Raw genomic sequence first — 21,682 nt, forward strand, 5'->3', positions numbered from 1 at the left:
GAGTATCTACCCTCAGCTAGTTAATGTTTGAGTATGTGTTATTCTAAAGTAATGTTATTTACTATCATTATGTTTGGTATTTTTATTGTTGTAAGAACTGATAAAAAGTAGTCCACTTTGGGTATTTACAATTTGGTAAGTAGGAACTCTGCACCATAGAGAATATATATCATCATTTTAGGCAGATTTCTAGATGCTTTCCTGTATTTATCCAAAGAAAATCTAGTTCCTTTTTATGTAATTACTGATATTTCTTTATTCTAGAGAATAATATTCATTTTGAGGAGAAAAAATAGCTCTATTTGCTGTATTCTCCTACTTCATCTCCTCGTTAATCCTTATTGCATTTTATGTAATTTTGAAAATATATAGACGGTTATTTACATCAGTGCAAAAGAAATATGCAAAATAAATAGTTTTTATAATTTAAAATAACATTTTTTAAAATCAGACTTTGTTTTAGCTAAAATATGGTATTTTTTTTCCTTCAAATGGTAGATTCATGGCATCCGGAATGATCTTGATAAAGAAAGAGGGGATGCTCAAAAGAAAGTTCGCAAACTGGAAGAGACATTGAAGTAAGTGAATATGGAATAATCGTTGAGCCATCCCCAATGTTTTAGTCAAATTTATTAAATAAACTTATGCTTTGTCTCCTATAACTGCCTTCCTATAATTTGTCTGGGTTATCTTCCCATTGTAAAGCTGCATCTTCAGGGTTCTAGTCAGCCATAAAAATTAAAGTAAAGCAAGAACCAAGCCACCCAAATTTGTTGACTTTCAAGTGGTAGGAATAAAACAGAATTGAAGTTAATGATGTCAGCTGGTCTTGCCCTGTCAAATAAATGAAGCCAGCTTCAATTCAGAATGGATTCATAGTAGGCAAATAATCCAAACTAAAGACTAGTTGCTTTGGACTATTTTAGAGGAAAGGATAAATTTGAAAAACGTTATTTATTTAAATTATATTTTAACTTGATTTCATATATGATGTTTGAGATTTCTTTTTTTTTTAATATCCATAAATTACAACTTTAATGTGGATTTTTTTTCTCTTTGATACCACACTTTTTTGTGTGAACACTTGTTTTTCAAATGTAACTAAGGCTTGGAGAAATGATCTGCAGCAAACAGAAGACACTTTTCATTAAGTAACTTGGAACAGCTTTTTTGCTGACTTTGTACATTAAAAAACTAATCAGAATGCAACAAGTTATGATGTTTTCTGAGCGGAGGAGTGGTTTACGTACAGCAGATGCACATGTGACAAGATAGGCTCTTGTTATGCTGCTTCCATTTTTGATTATGTAAAATATTATTTCCATGGGTTTCTCCAGTTTAAATTCAAAGTTATTGAAATAATTTCTAGGGAAAACAGATTATTCTGAAACAAGCCAGAAGTTATTTGCTAAAACTGCTCAGTTAATTGTTACAATGTGTCTTATCTAGGCAGATAGAGGCTTTGTGAAGATACTTCTATTCAATAAAAGTCACAGGGCTGAAGTCTGTGTTCCTTTATTTCTACAATCTCTTAGGTATTTGGCATAAATAGAGACTATCTTAAATCACTACAGGCATTAATAAAAAAATCTAGCTTTTAATCTTCAAATTCTTTACACTGGCTATTATTTATAATTTTGGGGGAGATTGAATTGTTATCAACTAAACTTAATCTTTTAGTATTTTAACGTCTGATTCATTGATAATTTAGTTGCATTAATTATCTTCCATATCTTTCAAATAAAATGTCAGATTGCACTTACGTTAGTAAAATAAGCCTGACTTTACAGTCCACTGGCTGCTCAGAATTTATGCGCCATGTGGGTGCTGTCAGTGCAGAGTAAACATGGTAGTGCTTCACTTCAGGCAAGTATTTGTAAAGTGGGTTAGAGTGCTGTGGGTTTTGAACTTACTTTTAGGTAACAGCTCTGCACTGAGAAGCTCTTGCAGATAGCTGAGTAGGTCCTCATTTATTTCAGATATTCCCTAGCTGTACTTAAGCTTAGGTTTAACGTTTGAGTTGGAGTAAGGATTTGAAAGACAAAAGTTTCAAGACTCCAGTTTACTGGTAGATGCGTCAGGGCCCGCAAATTAAAATGACATTGGCAGAGGCCAGTCCCACCCGTGTACTTTGGGTGAGTGGGTCCTTTGGGCAAAACTGAGGATGGGTCAGCCTCTGGGATCGCAGAGCCCTGGAGACTGCATGACAGGTTAAAAGTATGTCTGGACTATTTCCCCTACAGCAAGTGATTAATACCTGTTCCCAGTTTTCAAAGAGTCTTCTAATATAAGCTGCTTCCACTCACATTGTAGAGTACTTTTCCCAGGTTCACTTCCATGTCCTATGGCACTCTGTTTCTGTTGTGCTTTTTAAAATTTATTTTCTTGATACAGGGTGTTGAAAATAATGTAGTGATTTCTAATATTAAATGATACATCACTCCTAATTTAAAATGGAAAACTTTTTAATTTTGGAGATAGCTTACTCTAATAATGAGTCTATACTACTCTATTGGTTGTTTTATAGCAGTGATTTGGGGTTAATTTTAAGATTAGTCATGGAATTAGTAATGCTAATAAGTAATTACTTTGTAATTGAATAGAAATAAAGATTAGCTTTCTTCTGTGTTTTTGTCTGGATGGAGACAGAAGTTGGCAGAATCATCAGGGTGGATTTGTGCTCCTGAAGATTAAAAATATTGTATTTACAGAAATATAGTGCCCTAGTCTAAGCCCAGCATATATTCTGCTGGAAGATTGTTTCAGATTTCAACTCTGGTGCAAAACCTCTGAGTCTTGCATCTGTACATTTCTGATCACAGATGTGTTGGTACACAGGACTGTTAAGAACAGACTCACATGCCCAGTATAGAGGAACTGCTAATCCTGCAAGGCTGACTTTCTGGAAACCAAGCCGTTAATTTAGTACTGATGTTTCTGGACAATATTAAGATTTTACATGTGTGTGCTTACATATAATATATACGTAAGTAATACGTAACAAGCAGTAATATTTTTGTGTCAGAAATGGATGGCTTCCTTATGGCTTTTTTTTCCATTGCTGCAAAAATTAGTCCTTTTAACAATGTCTTGCTGTTAATATGAATTCATAAGATCTAATGTCTTATGTGAAGATGCTTTATTTTGCTGTATTTCTTCAACTATTTGCGGAATCAAATTAAGTTAATCAAACAAGCTATGGCAGACACAGTAAACCTTCAGAAAACAACCTTATCTTCCTTGAGATGGGTGATAATATAGTTCACCATCTTCAATAAAAATGATGCCTTGTGGAATTGCAGCTCAGAACCCAGTAGGTGCATCAGTGATTTCTCATAAACTACTTTGATCTGAATGCACTTTGATTCTGAAATGGCCACAGGATTATATCTTGAGTAGCTAGTCAGCTGCAAACACATAGAAAGGGAGGTAGCAGGCATTTTAGTGGGGTTTTTTATTATTATTATTATTATTATTATTATTATTTTTCCAGTAGTGTGACAGCAAACAGTGCTATTGCAGTTTCAAACGTATCCACACAGATGCATAATGAAAGTGATTTGAGATGTTGTGTGGAATAGTAAAATCCACATTTCTAAAAGTATCCTTCACTTCAAAAAAATAGCGTTGCCAGAGTTTTAATACTAAATAGGGGCTTACATAGTGTATGAAAGGGTTTTTTTTCTTCTTCTGAAGTTTGTGGTAGAAATATCTGTCAAAAACAAATCTGTTCCAAAAGAACTGCTCTAATACTCCTGACTATTGCTGGTGACTTGTAGATATAAATTTTATATTCAGTTTAGCAATGCATGTCATAGGTATTGCCTAATAGCAAAAGTCACTATAAGAAGTGCTCCAAGGGTTTTTCTAGAATGTCATTTAAACTGCATTTATAGAATAACAAAGTGTTCTTGAAAAGCTTCTGCATAATTACTTGAGGGGAAAGGTTGTTCCTCTAATCCCTTTAGTTTGGTTGCATAAAATGTGTCATGAGAGTGGGTTGCAAATAGGCTAAATCTCTGCAGTTCTTACCTCTTTTATTTTAAGTAGAAGAATAGGAAATAAAAAGGTATAGTTATATTACAATTTGTCACACTACAGACTGACTTGAATATAACAGAAAAAAAATTAAGGAAAAAAATCTGTACCCACGTGTTGCTGAAGAAATTACATGGAAGAGAAAGAAAAGGTCTTCCTGTCTTTGTACAACACTGTTATCCAGAGTAGCTCTCAACATGATCAGTTGTGTCTTGCTTTGTGACATTTGGACGCATATTTTTTAAAAATATTTATTTTGCCACTGCTAATATTTTATCCAATTCTTTCATAATTTTAATTTACTAGGCTGTAGGGAAATACTTCCCATTTTATTGAAGAATTGAAATATAGAAGCGTAGAGACTTGTGGCCATTTAGGGAACTGGAAATAGGCATGACCTTGATGTGGTGTAAAAATGAGCCTAGGACATGTATGTTAAAGGCTCTTTGACCATTTTTACTCTTACTTCCATTTCAGTGATTATCTTTGAAGCAACTTTGCTTACCTGATCTGCACTTGAGTAATGTTCCCAACAATTGTATTGTAGGTGGAGGATTTATGCACTTTTCCTAAAGACCTAACAAATGGCTCTTTTCCACAATAAATAATTGTGCTAAAAAATAAAATAAATTAAAAGGAAAAAAGGAGAAGAAAGTGCTTTCATTGTGATAGAAATTATGAGGTTAGACTGTAGTATTTATCATGTACCAATAATTTTATCAAGTTTAAAATGTTTCAGTGGTTGTGCTTCCTTCAGTTTGGACCTGCTCTGCACATTCTCTGTCTATGAAGATTCTGCTGTGTCTATAAGTAGCAGGTTTTAGTAAATATCTGTCTTAACTACTAAAGAAAATGGCATCTAACTTGTTTTCATAAAAAGATGCAAACATTCTGAGCTGTTAATGCCTTAGTTTGACGTGTCAATCACAAATATTAAATTACATCTCTTTTCAACAGACGGTGCACTAAATACTGATCTCTGTTGATATTAGCACTCAAAATAAAGAAGCTGAACTCCAGGCCTCTGACTATAGAATTGTTTGAAAGCATATTGAAGGTTCTGTTTCCTTAAAAATAATACCTTTCCTTTTTTACTGTTTCTTTTGGTTCCAAAATAGCATTGTAAACTACAGACAACCGTCTTCCTAGTCATTGTGAAAATTTCAGAAATAATTATAGTAGTAATTTCATGAACCATCAGTGAGAGTGCATGTTCAATAAGGACCTTGGAGATGATAAGTATATATTATGTTCACAATTGACATATTCAGAATTTAATGTTAGCATGGTAGTCATAGCAATGATCCCAAAGGCTTCCTGTGGAAGTATCACAGTTGTGTGCCAGGCATTATTTGCAGCCAGCAGAAGTGCATATACTTTAAGGCTGGCCTCGTTTATTTGCTGACAGAGAAACTTAGAACATTGTTGCTTAAGATCAGAGGTAAAAATCTCTTCTATGATCCAAAGAAAGAGCAGAATGGGCACGTTCATTATTATATACTCCATCACTGTATGAGGTATAACTGCCAGCTTGACCTGCATCAAGGGGGATATCAGGTGTACAGGACGAAACGTTTGTTTTATAGCATTTAGTTTGAAGTCAATTTGTATGTTACTGGAATCAGAGAATCATTTAGGTTGGAAAAGACGCTTAAGTTTGAGTCCTACTGTAAACCATAAAATGTATTATTAGTAATAATATATTAAAAAATCTAAAGATGAAATATTAAAGAAGGGAGGATTTGATTGTATAAGTGAATAGTTATAGTTACAGGTTTTCTGAAGTGTGAATGCAGCTTATATTTGGAGCACCTCTGTTGTAATGTGGTTTGGGTTTTGCCACGTCATTCTGGAGTCCATAATAGCTTTATGACTGCTTAGATGTATAAAGTTTGTCTGTCTTGAGGTGGAGATTTTGGACTAAACTATAAACATACATAAGAGCTGAGGCTGTTATCATCTGTCACCTGCGTGGAAGTGCAGATCCCCTTGCTGCTGTTGGCTTGTCAGGATAATGGTTGTGATGGTTCTCCCATACTGGAAATAATTACAGGATCTGATTTAATGCTTTTTGGTTTGCGTGTCTCATACACAAATGACTATTTCATTATGCTGCTGAAATATAGCTTTTCCGAGTTCTTATTCTTCTGTTCTGTAGTGTGATTGAAGGAAACAATTTTTTAAAAGTCATGTTAGGAGAAATGAAATGAACTGTTGCCTCTACAGGTGCAGACATTGTAACTGAACATTGAAGTGTCACACAATGTGTGCACAGTTAAATGCTTTGTAACATTCTTCCACTCAATCTTTGCCTTTTTTTTTTTTTTTTTTTTAAACCTGCCTATGGAGCCAAATCTCAGCACTTTGCAAGTGGTGGTGATACAGAGCGAATGTTTAGCAGCTGGTTTATTGAAAGTCACTTAATAAAATTGTTTGTTTACATAAGAAACTAGCAACACCTCTTTTCTCCATTGCTTCTCTACCCTTCATCTGAACTTGTTTAAAACTGTTCTGGGAAAGAAAGAGGGGCTAAACTGTCCAGAAACTAGCAAAGCTGCTTCTATGTATTAGAAAAGTTGTATTTTTACAGCAGTTTGTAAAGCACTCATATACAGTTTTCACAGTATTTTGTGATTTGTTTTAGATGGTAGACCAAAACATTTCAAAGTCTTTTCAACCAAAGGCATGGTGTGAATGTGGTACATGTAGATGTTCAATAAAATACAGAAATGAAAATTATTTATGTTTATTTTCCCATATATACTTGTGTATGTGCACGTTTTCTCTGGGAATCAAGGAAAAGAAGCTGATTTCTCTTTCGGGATGGTGCTGTGGAGTTTCTTCACTATAGACTTACGAAGACGTATTTCATGGCTTTTCCTTATTCCCAATATGATAGCTGTGTCAGTTCTTTATACCTCCACATGCTGAGGTATTTCTAGAGGCTGTCAAGTGTGGTTCAGTGATACTAATTTATATTTTAAATTTCAGTTTTTGTGTGTAGTACAGTTGTTACTACTACAAGGTTTTGTCTCATAGAAAGTATCTGATAGAAATGCATTTGCACTTGTATTTACTAAAACAAGTTGGAGAAATGCAGTTTTGGGAAGGAAATAACAATTATTTTTTTTTTTACCGGTTACTCTTCTTAAAACCTTACTCATTTCTTATTCAAAGGGCTTCTACTTGTCATCTCTTACTATGGTCTGCCAGTCATTTGGTTATTCTGAATCATTTGTTCCCTACCTGACATCGTCACCAGATGTATGGAGCAACGGAACTGGAGCTCTTCTCAGGCTTGTCCTGAGGTTTTAAGCTTAGTACTGATACTTGTAAAGCCTGAGGAGAACAGCTTTGATGTCACACGTACTCAGAAGCAGAAGCTAGTGTCAGTACATTCTGCAAGAAGAAATCTAATTATAATTGTACTGCAACTTCAGCCTGAATCCCTGACAAAAGGGGTGCCTGGATTGCAGCTACACAGAGGTTCAGTACATTCCCATCTTCTCTCGTTTTTACTTCCACAGGGTTTCCATCTGGTCTGGACTCGGGTGCAGGGGAATGATTTGAGTTTATGTTATCCTGTTATGCTGCCCTGAGTATTTTTGGTGTGGTTTTTTTTGGTGGGGTTTTTTGGTTGTTTTTTTGTTTTGTTTTGTTGGGGGTTTTGGTTTTTTTTGTTTTGTTTTTTTTGTTTTTGTTCTGAGACTGCTTGTCAGCCTCCAGCAGGCATTCTGCCTGGTGTTTTCCACAGTTCCACCTGTGTTGGTGAAATGGGGACAAGACAAAAATGGGAACAGGGTGAGATGGTCCTTTGCGGAATCTCTGTTCTACTTTTTCCTACAGCTGTGGCTGTGTAATGACTCATTTTCCACTGTATAGTTTTCTTTGATATACAAAGAGAAGGCCTGGATTTGTTTGGTCTGAAAGGCTCTTTTTGCTTTGTTCAGAATACATAAAAATACATCAAATTTTAGCACCAGAAGTTTTATGTAAGGGTCTTCTAGTCTTTGAGATTACTAATCTCTTGCAAAATTCCCATGGTGTTTATATAGTTTTTCTTTTCTCTGTAATATCATAAAAGGGACAATGTAAAATAAATGGGGGTACGTAACTTTGAGATAAATAAATGGTGTACATAATGCTTCTGAGCTAATAAAGAGGGAAACAAATAAAGGCAAGGATAGATAAATATGTGACGATAGATGGCAGGAGATAGAGTAAATGCCAGTGAATATAATTTTATTTTGTTTTGCGGCTTACAGTTGCATAATTGTTGGATCCCAACATTTAAAAAAAAAAAAAAGTTAAATTTGGACTTTTCAAAATATACAGAAATTAAATTTTTTTAAAACTGTGATTTACAGTGGATTTTGACAATTTGATTATACCAAACCCTTTGAGAACTTTATTTTTAAACGGCTTCTCCTTCAGAATACTATTGTATGGATTGTATTGTATAGACTTCTTGTAGCGGTGCATGTCATAAATGCCATTGCACACAGAAAAATACAACTGCGTGATAATCGTCAATACAATGATAAATAAATAAATGGAGTGACAGCTTTAACCGCAAATTGATTTTTTTATTCTTTTTTGCTTTCTTGCTCCTCCAAGTTGAATCCAGATTCTGAATAACTGCTCGTTGTTGTTAATATTTTTAGGATAATTGCTTAAGCGTAGCTGTTTTCCTGTAGTTAATTCCATTTTTCCTTGAAAATGAAGTACTTGTGTGTGGAGAAATTCTTGTAGGAATGGAAAAGCTATTACTATTTAAAGCCGGAAATAATTAAAGAAATATGAGAAGGCATTGTCTTTAATTCCAAATGTTGCAATAAAGAACATTGTTAAGAGTTTATACTCGTGTTCGTTGTAGTCATCATTCTCTTTTATTAAAATGTTTAGTGTTGTCTTGTTGTAATAGTTGCAATATGATGAAAAAAGCAAACTTTGTGATTTAAAACCAGTGGTAATGTTAAGTGGCTGAAAAGTTTGGATATAATTTTACTCTTTAAAACAGGGCTGTGTGTTTTTTGGTGGTGATTTTTTTTTTTTTTTCCCCCCCTCCTCTAAGAATCAGTGGAAAAACAGCCAGCTGTTCTCCACTTGGTGCTCTGTTTGAGCATCTGAAACCTTTTAGAGCAAAACCAGTCAAAGTTTCCAGCATATTGTAAACATTCCTTTAGCCCCAGTGAACATGCTGACATAACCCTCACTCTAGGGGGCACAATGTAAAGTATCAACAGAGGACACAAAAATGTGGTAGCTTTATTTAATAGCCTCACTTAAAAGAAAAAATAAAGCATTCTGTTAACTATTTACAGCCTTTCATTTTCTTTCAGCAGTTTCTCTGGAGACCTACTGGCAATAATGAAATATGTATTTAAAGGAAAGCTCCATTTGTACGAAAAAAGTAACAGTTGATTTTTAATCCTTGTCTATGAGACCATTATATCCCCTAGGATGGTTATAGAGATACCATATGACAACATCTTAATGTTAGCAACTATGAAAATGCTTCGATATAATATCTAGCTGTATGAAAGAAAAGTATTGCTTTGAGGTGAACAGCATCAGTGTATCATGCACTTAGATTACCTGCTGTAAATTGCTATTCTAATAATTAACGTAGTTAAAGGCTGTAGATTTTGACCTCACTAAGTGAATATAAAAGTAGTTAATGCAAATGTCAGACTCGTTCCCTTATTATTCCCAAAGGCTTCCCTTTCACATTAGTGCATCTTTTAGATTCAGTGCAGTGTATTTCAAGACTATATAGTGATGAAAGGAGAAGAGCCTTCAGTTGGCTAAAGAAAGTCTAACAGATGATTGAATTTAATAACTGTTTTTTAATAAGCATGAAGAGTTTCAGGCTGTCACCTTTTTGGGGGTCAGTTAAAAACTATCTACAAAAATAGTACAGGGAATGACTGTTCTTGTTGTTGTTGTTGCCAGACGATTATGATTGCTAGACTTCAATTACACTTGGTAATCTTAAGTTTACTTTTTGCTTTTTATGTACTTTGTACAACTTTCCCTCAGCTTCATCAACAACACAACCAACCTTCATTGAGGAAATAAAGTTAATATTTCAAACAGTACTTTTATTGAAAAAAATAATGTGAAAATCCATGTCTACCTTACCAGCCTCTTAGAAAGAAGAAACTGATGAGCTGAGTAGATACTCATCATTCCTCAGTATTGAGTTACTATATTGTCCATTACAACATGGGTATTATTATTCTGAATCCTAAACTATAATAGTACAATTATTTTAGCCATAAAAATAGTTACCTTAAATATGTAGAATGACAGAATGAAGGCTGTATCCTTGTACCTCCTTGCATAGGCGAGTGATATAGTTGCTTTTTGGATTCTTTACTTGCTTAGTCAAAACTGGTATTTGGTGGTGTAGCCATCATTGTCTAAGGGTAGAATAGAAACAGGATTGGTGGGAAATAATTTATTTTATTAAAGGCTTTTTGACCCAGGATGTTTTTATCGGCACCTCTTTGAAATTATAAACCTGGCATGCTTTAAGCTGAAGTAATTAGTTAGATGTTTGATTTAGAATTCTGTTTTGGAGAAATTGGAGACAGTCTTAATACTGTTATTTCATCCTCGTGATCTTTCATTTGCCATCCACTGTCGGCTCTGTCACTCATAACGCATCTTGGGCTGTTCTTTGTTAGTGTGAAGTGACTCTTCTTGCCTGGCTCTCCTCCTCTGCCTGGTGATCTCTCCCATAGTTTGTCCTTCAGGTGCTTTATTTTATTTGTCCTCCAGCTTTCTGTGCCACAACACTGTTCTCTGATCCCTGTCTTTTCCTTCTTTGTACCTCTTCTCTGGGTATCTCATGAATCTATTTACTATATGTGCTGCTGACTTTCTGGTCCACCTTTTAATTACAGTCTTGTCTCATTTTATCTAAGCCATTATCTACACCTGTCTCTCTAATTCTCCCCTCCACGTTCTCCTTGTTGAGGTTTAGCTGTCATCTCAGCATGTAAAAGCCATGAGTATTAATCTCTGTTCTAATCCTCCTCTCTTGATAATGGAGTCTCTGTGGCCTTTCATATATGTGCTGTATCTAAATGTTGGAGACAGTTTCTGCAGCGTTGAGCAAAATTATAACATTTTCCTTTCCAGCCACATTTACAACGCTTGCCCAGCCTTTTAACCCACATCTCATTCATCATTTTGCCGTTGCTGTTTTTATTCTGTTTACATAGCAGCTAGCACAACAGTACCCTGTCATTATTATAATGAGAAATAGTTATAATAATTATTAGTGTGTTTAACCAATGTCTAGCTAATTTGTGAGCCATTAATTTTGAATGTAATGCATTATTCTTCTTATTTCACAGAAGTGTGATACTACACACGTGGAATATTATTTACTCTAAATTCATTAACGACTTTAAGTAGTGGTTTAGCTTGTTACTGTTATCTCATGATTTATTTAAAACATAAGTATATAGTTTAAAATAATAATTGTATCGTAAATATAATTCTTTGTTACAGCTTACTTGAAGGAATGCAGACCAGCTTTTTGATGTTAACGTCTCAAATTATGCAAACTGTAAACAATTTATAAGTGGATTCATGCTTTTTGTCATAAAGACGAGTTCATCTTGTACTTAAAATCGGGGAAAGAAAGATAAAATTGTTTGCTACTTTATATTTTTGGCTTTATTTCTTTGAAATGATGAAACAAGTTAGAATGCTTTCTAACAACTTCGAAATATTAAAGTGCCCAGGGACAGGATAGGGATGATGTTTTGAAGGCAATAAATATTTCAGCTTCACATTTCAGTCTTTCTTCTTCAGTCCTTTGATCTGGCTTTGGTTTAGTTATCATTCCGCTTGAATGACTTCACACTGTCTTTCTTCCTCTCCACACCAAAAAGAAGTGTTCTGCACATATTCCATATGTTTGGGCGTTCGCATTGTAGGAGAGCCCTCGTTGTTCCTCATTGTTTGCTGGTAACCATAGCTAAGATGGGTGCATTTAGGCCCAATATGTAATTTACACAGAAAGCTGTTACTTAGCTATCACTATTTGTTAAAAATAGAGCAGGAAAAGTAAAACTGTTTTTTGTGTATTCTAGAGAATTGGTATTACTCTGGAAGCATTTTTCTGTAACAATAAATAAACCAGTAACCCCTTCTTTCTACAAATACATGGTACTTTAGGCCTTAATACATTATTTATGTAGCCTGCATTCTAGAAATTAAATTAGAGAGCCTGTTTGCTGGGGGTTTTTTTTAGTGGTTATCACACCCAGCTAAAAAGTGGTGTGGTGGATCTTGCATTTGGCTCTAAATGGATAAACCGCTGCATTCATGTGGGGCCCTGCCAGTATTGGGACACCTCCACGTGAGAGTCTCTCTGGGATCAGGAGCAGGATTGTGGGTCCCCTTACATTTCCGTATACAAAATCTTATATATGTGTCCATATACTGGATGGGTACTCATGTGTCTGTAGCTTATACACAAAAGATATAGAATCATAGAACTTCCTGAATTATGCTTTTGCATGGGAAGATTGTGTATGTTTTGATGAAGGTTATGTTTTTAGCAACTCAGTAATGCTGTGTATTATGTTGTTTAGTGAGTTGTGTTCTCCTTTGGGAACATGCGTTTATATAGGTTTTTTCAAATCTAAACCGACTATATAAATGGTGATAACTGATTTTGTTTCAACACAGATTAGTAAAAGAGTAAATTTTTTTTATTTCTTTTGTCAACAAACAAAAAAGGAAGCTGTTTAGAAACAAACCCAGCAATATCCTTTTTCAGGTGCCTTCCAGCAAGCGAATAGTTTGCAGTTTGGAAGGTAGTGAAGCAATTTTTTCTCAGAAGTATTACTATCTGGGGAGGAGAGGAAGGAATGGGCAAAGACTTGTGTAAGTACAGCAAATCTAAATACATAGGATCAGCGCATATACATCATGTGGGATCATCAGGGTAATCAGCAGGAGAGCCTGGCCTTTCCGAGAAGAGCTCAGCTCCATCAGCAGGACTGAAGGCTCAGCCGTTACTCTGCTTTTCCCATACCTCAACCTTTTGCAGCAAGATTAATTTCTATCTACAGGCATAAACCCAAAGTCATACTAACCTGTGATAGACTTAGACAAGAGATGAAGCCTCTCCCTCTTGTGGAGTCCATCAGAATCTAAGTTCCAGAAGCTTATTCAGTGGCAAAATGTATCCTTACCATAGAAATTCCTTGCTCTGCTTTTGTGCTCCGGTACAGTTGGGAAGCAGTGGTCTGTTTGGAGATGAGTGGGTTTTCACTGCTGCCAGCAGTATGTGAAAACCTGGCAAAGAATTCGCATATTCATGAATTAAAGCGTGGTATACTTTTTATAAGAAAACATCAGGACTTTCATGATACAGTTATTTTTCATACCATTGAAAAGCTTTCCACACCCAGGGAGCTTGTGTGCGGATTTGCTAATGGGATGTAAAACTCGCTGTCCACAGGAGTTGTCCACGTGTAGCTCACAGAGGTACACACTTTGGACATGTGTATGCTTACATGCAGTCTAAAATGTTTTCATTTGAGGAGGCTGAGACCAAGACAGGTGTATCTCCTGCTCTCGTTCGCTGTTGGTCAGCCCTTCCTTTTGTACAGGGAAGGGTGACAACCCTGCAGGTGACAATGCTGGTTCATACTATATTTGCTGGGACATCTTGGGTTTATTTAACCTCTCCTGTAAATCACTGGATTGCCCCGTGTTTTCATTAACTTGACTTGCAATGCTATAATGTCTTACTGTGTTTAGTTGTTACCTCTTGGAAGACATTTTACTAAGCAAGGAAAATATTTATGATTAAGCATGAAGAGGAAGTATGTAAGATGTTTATATTTTCCATTTATCAGTACACTTCAGAGTGCTGCTTTCTGAAATTGCAATTCTGGACTTCATAGTCAACTTTCACTGAGATGGTTTGTGCTGTGTAAGATTGCTAATTCTGTTGCTATATCCTTTATACGCTGAAACAAGGGGAATTTGCTGCTTTTTAAATTGGGGCTGAAGACTAAATTCACCCTATTTTTATACTCAAGCCGGCTCAGCTTTAGGGGATTTAAGTGATGTAATTGTATTGTATTCGGCCCCACAACTAGTCCGACTGAAAAAAATAATCTTCAAAGTGAATATTTTAGTGCTTCATGCAAGGCACATTGCTCAGTGTCTTGGGAAAAAAAAAAGTAAAGCTTTTCTTATATTTGTGAACCGTGGTCCATTGTTGTACAGGTTTTCTAAGCTTCTGTACAAATCTTAACTGCACAAAAAGTAGAGAGAGCTGGCTCCCTCATCCTTAAAAAATGAAGTTTTATTCCTGCTTATAATGAGATGTTGCATTTATTCATGGGATTAAGTCCTTAAAAGAAAGGAAGGTGCATAAAACCAGGTTTCTAAAAGTTTACATCATAATATTTCAAAATAAAAGTATATTCCTCAGGAAGAAGATGCATACATTTGGAGGCTCGCTAGCGCAAGGACTGACATCTTGTCCTTTTATGTTTGGTTTTGTTGCATTTCCATCCAACTGGACCAAAAATGTTGGTCCAGTGTCTCTTGACACTTATCAGTGTGGATATGTTTGAATAAGCTTCGGGTTTTGGTTTTGTTTCCAGTGTGGAGTGGAAGTATTAGATGTATTTTGCGGGGAGGGAGATTTGTTACCCAGTGCCCATAACTGAATTAAGGATCTTTGGGAGGAGAAGTTGAGGTTTTCCCCTCTCAGTGTTTCCTCCAAGGTAGCACGTGTGGATAGCGGTCCGCTGGTGAACTGTGCTGCTGCGGGGCTCTCGTCTTCTCTTTCAGGGTGTTGAGCCATCCATAGGTCTCAGGAGATAGTTCAGCCTCTTACATATTTTCTGGGAACTACTGGTAGATTTTGTTGTGGGAGAGGGGAACGACATGCTCACTGTAATTCAATATCAAACAGCTATTAACTTTAAAAGTTCTATATTCAGCAAGCTCCCTAGTATGGGGGTTTCAGGGGGGTAATTGAGCCAAATGTCTTTGCAGCTAGAGCCAATGCATAACTAACTCATCAGACAGTTCATATCAATTTTAGCCCTGGAGGCATCCTTGGTGTGCCCATTCTGCGAAATGGCTGAGGGTTTTTGTACTTGCAATTTTGATCTTTTGGATCCTTTGTAGGTAGAAATTTAAATCCTAAATGGTCTTTTTGCCAGTTGAATTTAGACAGGGAAAAAGTGTTGATTTTGGTGGTGTTGGGTTTTTGCTGCGTGATTTATTTTTTTTTTATTGTCTCGTAACTGAATGGAGAATATGGTAACTTAGATTAATATACAGATATGCTTCCCCCTCAAAGGAGTTTAGAAAATGGAATTGCTGAGGCAGTAGAAGTAAAGCATATCTGTGTAGGTGTGATGGATGCTCTCTAGCCAATCTGAAGAAAATTTGCACACAGTCTTTTATGAACACAGAACCAAAAACCCCAAACAATTATCACCAAAAATGTGATACAGGATTTTGTTCTATTTTGCTCCAGTTTCTGCTGGGTAAGAAAGGTATTTTCCTTCTTCTGTAGCGAAAATAGCAGTCTCCTTATGTCTCAATTATTCCATCAGCTGTGAGTAAGGCACCAAAATAAAATATTTTTTAAAAAATCTGCATAATGAAAAAACTATAAAAGTAAACAGTAATATACTTAGGGCTTGTGGCATTTCTTTGATCTCTTTGCTAATAGAATTACCCTGCTCTCCTACACTGCAAACAGACGCTTTGTGAAGATGTAGGATTATGTTCTTTGTCCCATTGTCGAAGTCTGGTATGAAAACCACAGAAGAGGATGTGAATACTGTAACTTTGGGCTTGGCAGCTTCCTGACCTTTATAAAAGGCTTGCGCAGTGCAGTAATAGCTAGTTCAGTGCTGGCAAGGTGACAGACTAGATGAATTAGCTGGTCTTTTCCGTCTCTTATGTGTCAGATTCTTTGTTTTATATGGAAATAATTTCTGTCAAAATGGGAAATTTATCATGAGGTACTTCCTCTGCCTGTAAAATGAAATGTCAGCCACAGGTCTGTTTGAATGTGTCTTCTGTTACAAACCACTGGTGGAGCCAGCTTTGTCCATTGATACCACCATTGTGTTCCCCTGTGTTTCAACACAAAGTCAGGCAACGCCACTGACCTGCAATAATAACAACGTGTAATAGAAAGCAACGCTGCCTGATTGTCTTCCATGTGAGGAATCATATCAAAATTTCTTCAATATTTAGAGGTTATCAGGTTTTTTCTCTGTGATGTGTCAATATGGTGGATGCGTCTGTTTCAGCTCTGTGTGTGTATATATATGTGCATCTATGTACATAAAATGTTATGACATGCATTATTATTGATGTACTATGATGTCTTAAGAAACCCAAACCAATTTCTATGTATGTATTGACTTTGGTATGTCAAATAGTATAGGCCGTTAATATGAAGTATCTTTGTGTAAAGATTTAACATCTGTCATTACTTTAAAAGCTGAATAGATATTACAGCATTATGGGTTTCTAATAGATTAAGAAGGTACCATATGTCACGCATTACCCTGCTTTGCATTTTCATATATGTCAAGCAGTGAATAATCCTGCATATTGTCTAGGCAAGGATGGCACTGGGATAAATTTTTTGTTTGGTTTTTTTTTAGTGGGAGAAGATGATGGTGCTAAAAGGAATTAATTTAAATATTGAGGGGGGCAATATACTTTTAAAGGTGAGATTAAAAAAGGGGGTTATATGGTGCGTCGTGAACCATTCAAGTCAATGCAGACTTTGAAGATGGAGGTATTGTTGTAAGCTATGAACACGGTGTTTAGGCGTGCGAAATTCAATAAGAGAAAGCGAAAATAACTCTAGCCTTCTATTCCCTTCTTCAAAGTATTGCTAAGGGAAGTTTGGCAGAAGCTGGGACAGGAAATTGAAATCTGAATACTATTTTAAACTGATAGGGTTAAAGGCCTCTCTTTTACACTAGCACACTTGTTCTTTTATTTGATACTTGAACTCTGAAAATTTTCTGTGACTTTCTAGGGAGAAGGAGGAGCAGCTGACTCGGGTGACAGAGGTACAGAGGCTGCAGGCCCAGCAGGCAGATGCTGCCCTGGAGGAGTTTAAGCGGCAGGTGGAGCTGAACTCAGAAAAAGTCTATGCTGAAATGAAACAGCAGGTGAGAAGGTCACAATGCCAGCCTTTCTGAAACTCTGTCTCAGTAGGATAGCATATTCTGATCTTATAATGCCAGAAACATGCTTCACTTGAGAGTGCTACATCAAAATCTTTCACAATGTAGTGTCTTTGCTAGCAAGTCAAAAAGGGACGTTAGCAGTTGTTTCATCTTTCTAACAAAGCCAGAATTGTCATTGTTATAAAGATATCTGCGGTTATGATACTGATTAGGGATTTTTCAGGAGTGAGAGTATAAAGTGTTAGTTTATACACCCCTATGGAACAACGTTTGTAATTTTCCACTTAAATGTGTGTCTCTTCCTACTCTTTTCGGATCGACTCTGTCTTCCGTTAATGAGGTCTTGTAATCAGTTGGAGCCTAAACAGGGGCAGAGCCATTGTGGCTGCTGGCATTCATGTGCAGAGGACAGAACAATCCAGTTTTCTGTCCCTGAAAATTAGTAGCGGGAATTTATGTAAAAGATTTTAGTGTCTTAAATTTCTTATGGAGCAAACAATAGTTAAACTGTTGTCCCTGGGATTTTACAAATCCAGTACAGTGAGTGAAATAAGGAACAAGTGACAGGTGATCAAAAAGAAGGGGTGAGAAGGGAGTATTTCCTTAACTTGCTCATGTGGTTGAAATGTCTCTACATATTTCAAGCTTGTAATTCTACCTGACCATATACTTTCCAGCCTCAACTATCATAACCAAACCTTGCTGTTGACAGCAGGATGCTGCAATTTGATATTGTAATGGATTTCTAAGGAGGTTGGCTTATAACTTAACAAATTATCTTTTTGTTGTTCTCCTGAAGTTTTTTTTCTGAATATCTTCAACAAAAGTGAGAAATTAAGTAAGGCATTGCTGATATTTTTAAGACCCGTGCAGACAGCAAATAATAGAATTTGGAAATAAAAAAGCAAGAACAAACTTATAAAAGCAAGATTTGTTCTGCAGACTAGACCCATGAGGGCAATACGGCATATCCTGCAATTTTAATCTGACATTTTCTGTGCTGTGAGACTCTTCTCCAACTTCTTCACGATGTCTTAAAATAATATCTTATTTCTGCTCCAAAAGGGATATAGTCTAATTCTAGAAAGACTAATAATAGTTTCATTCACTTAAAAAACCCCAGCAAACAAGACCATTCCAAAACAAAAAAATGTGCAAAAGAATTTGGAAAACTTGAAGTCAATTTTCATTTAAAAATGACTGCAAATTTCTTTTAGAATATTGCTGCGTTCTGGGAAATTTTGAAAATAAATTTTGCTGTCCTCCAAGAATCAGCCATGGGTTTGTTGTGTCCCTACTTGCATGCTAAAATATAGAAATAGTAAATGATATTGTACGATTGAGCAGTACTGTTCTACAGGAACCAAAGTTCAAGGAAATACATCAAAGAAACACTGCTGAAGCTGTCTTCATAGCTTTGTCCTTTCTCATTTCTTCTGCACGCACATACTCTTTAGATAAATCACCTGTTAGATTGTAACATATTGGAAAATTCTATTTTTTCTGGTTAGGTAGAATGTATTACTTACAAAACAAAAACTGTAGTAGCTATAGCAACACTGTGCTTTTAACTACACTAGAAATGTTGGGCTTCTAAAACCATTTTCTGGTGTGTGGTAAAGTTAATTATGGACATAAGTAGCATGGGGTCTGGCATGTTCCGTTCTTGTAATCAATATTTGATTCATTAGTTTGGCTCTGTGGTATCTTTTTGCCATCTGCTTCCTATTTTGTCAAGCTTGTGATTTTTAAGAGTCACCTGATGCCCACTGATGGGCGAGCGGTACATTTTTAACTGTAAGACCTGCATTTTTTTTCTAATAGTAACTAGCAAAAAGAGAAACAATAAATAGACTATGTCATGGTACTTTAGATCTAGTGTTTCCTGGGTTTGGCAAATGATGATCAAGAGCCCTTAGTGCGCTTGTAGGAAATCTATGAATGTGACCTAACAAGTAAAGCGCAAAAGCCAGTAGAGTTAAAGCATCTTTGCATATGTTTTTACTATTTCACTTTTTAGAATGTTTTCATTCTCTTAAAAATAAAAATCCTTAAATAAAGTAACAAGATCTTTTATTTTTCTGGGTTTTATTGAGCTGAGTAAAAGATGGCTATGAACATACAACTTGAGTAAGTTTGGAGGCAGAAGAAATTATTCATAAAATATTCATTGAAGTCCCTTTTCATAATAGCACATAGTAGCAGTGAGGTTCAAGAGCTACTGGAGGGATAACTTGTTCCTTTCTGTTCTATTTTTCCGCTTTCTATCTGGCCAACTATTGCTAGTCCTATATCTTCCTCTCTTGCTGCAGTATTTTCCAATAAAATGCTTTTCCCACTCTGAGTACTGCCTTTTCTCCTCTTTCCTTGCCTTAGAAGTGATGTCCAGGCTGCTTGGCAAAGAGATCTGTTGAAGACAGAGCACTCCCTTAGGCCAAACAGGATTTTGGCTTGTGTTTCAGGAATTCACGTGTTTCTTCTTTCGGTACAGCAGATGGACTTGTGGCAGCACTGGTCCTCCTGACAGCTACACCCCTATTCTCTCTCTCTCTCTCTCTCTCTCTTTTTTTTTTAAGGAAGGCAGTTTATTCACTGCTTGTGTTGGGACCTAGATCTAAAAGTAATTGATGAGTACGCACTGCAGCGTAGTACTATATATATATATATATATTTTCCCCTGGAAACATGCCTGATGTACAGCTAACAGTTGTGCGTTTGATACAAAAGCCTTTGTTAATTGAGTTATGAAATTGCTTCCTTGATGCTGTGTGCTGGAATCTGTGGGACTCATTATTCATAGGTGATGACTATCTTCAGAGAACTTTACTTGCAGCCAAATAATTCTCTTTTAAGTTATTTTACTGATTTAATGTAAACTTACTTTAAATATGTAGTTTGTGCACTGGCTCATACATGATTTCCCTTGAATTTCCACAGGCAATCTATTTTTGAGTGAAATATATTTGAGTCTTAAATATGTCTAGAAAAATATTCACTTAATTTTGATGGGATGTTCAGCACTATTGAGTGAAAAACTGAGCCAATACTTTGTAATCAGGGAGTGGCATGGCATAGGTGATCACTGTATCCTTAAGTAACTAATAATCCTGTAGTGACTGAATATTAATTTTCACTACATACAAATAGTGTAGTTATCATTCTCAGCAGGTTATATTCACCTCTTTGATGGTTTGCAAACAACTGTAGAAACGTCAGACTGTTTCAAGCTATGCCTTTTTAAAAAAAATTAAACATTCCCTTTCTTTTACCATGTAGATGGAAAAGGTTGAAGCAGATCTAAGCAGATCAAAATCGCTCCGGGAAAAGCAATCCAAAGAATTCTCCTGGCAATTGGAAGAGCTCAAGCAAAGATACGAGCAACAGGTCAGTCGGTTTGCTCTTTCAGGTGGAAGGGAGGAGGGACATCCTTTCATGCATCTTTTCCCATTCTCGCTGTGCATTGCTGTTCTTTGTATAAAGACAAAATTTATAGGTATGCAGAGTTTACACAATGGGGGATTGAGGGGGAAGAGTCTATATAGAAAATATTTTTGTTTCCTCTTTGCAATCCTTTGTACCTCTGACTCTTTCAAATTGTTTCCCAGGCTTACAGGTGGCAACACCTATTTTCATAACGGCTCGATGAAATTATTTAATGCGTTATCTGTTTTTCTTCTTGTCAAGAAACAGCGTTTTATTCTTTTTATCATTTTTAACATGGGGAGTGTTCGTATGAATGCTTGTTTTGGCCCACTGATAGTGATTTTCTTTATTGTAATGTAATTTCAGGGTTGGGAAACATTCAGGAAACATTTGGGTGGAGACAAGAAACTTGAGTTCAGTAGTGTTGTGAAGTGTAAAGGGAAAAAACAGAAATAGAAGTAGAGAAGTTATTGCATGATGTTGGCTTGAGAGCTACGCAGCTGAAACAGTCCATCAAACACTTGCATAAGGTGGTCCTGAAAGGTTGTCATGAAACTGAAGTGGCATCTGTTTAGTAACACCTGTTAAAGGATTGAAAATTTTTTTCTGGTTACTTTATAGCAATCATACAGTTAGTCCATAAGCTTGAAGTTCTCTCTTATCAATGTTGCATGGATATAAGTTTACATTTCCACCAGGGAATGTGATTTAATTTCTGTTTATCTTCTGTGCTGGTAAGAGGATGAAATACTGCAGTTGGCTTGTGGTACGAGATCTGCTCTGGTCTGTCTGGAAGGGGCTTTTTCAAGTAATTAAGGAACAAGATCACTTTGGTAGGTGTTGAGAGAGACCTTTGCCTGTGCTTGGGCAAAACACAATAGTGTGTTTTGTGCGTGGCTCTGAATAGAAGAGAGTTTGTTGGTTCAGATCAAAGTATTTTCCTTATCCTCACTCAGAATTGTCGACATTACTAATTGGGTTGCCATCTGACAAAGGGTGAG

At 36.0% G+C, this 21,682-nt stretch overlaps 1 protein-coding gene across 3 annotated transcripts in view; it reads left to right on the forward strand.

The window, feature by feature from the left end:
• The window catches only part of CEP112 (centrosomal protein 112), a 175,179-nt gene that overhangs the window by 50,050 nt on the left and 103,447 nt on the right, over positions 1-21,682 (forward strand). For all 3 annotated transcript variants that reach the window (XR_011327278.1, XM_069799345.1, XM_069799346.1), the window contains 3 exons: positions 499-578; positions 17,105-17,240; positions 20,535-20,642. Coding sequence is in view for 2 of the 3 variants with exons in the window: in XM_069799345.1 (XP_069655446.1) it covers positions 499-578; positions 17,105-17,240; positions 20,535-20,642 (324 nt within the window). In the remaining variant the exon portion in view is untranslated. The remainder of the gene's footprint in view (positions 1-498; positions 579-17,104; positions 17,241-20,534; positions 20,643-21,682) is intronic.

This window comes from Haliaeetus albicilla, chromosome 12 (genome assembly GCF_947461875.1).
Source record: "Haliaeetus albicilla chromosome 12, bHalAlb1.1, whole genome shotgun sequence".
In the NCBI taxonomy this organism is placed as follows: domain Eukaryota; kingdom Metazoa; phylum Chordata; class Aves; order Accipitriformes; family Accipitridae; genus Haliaeetus; species Haliaeetus albicilla.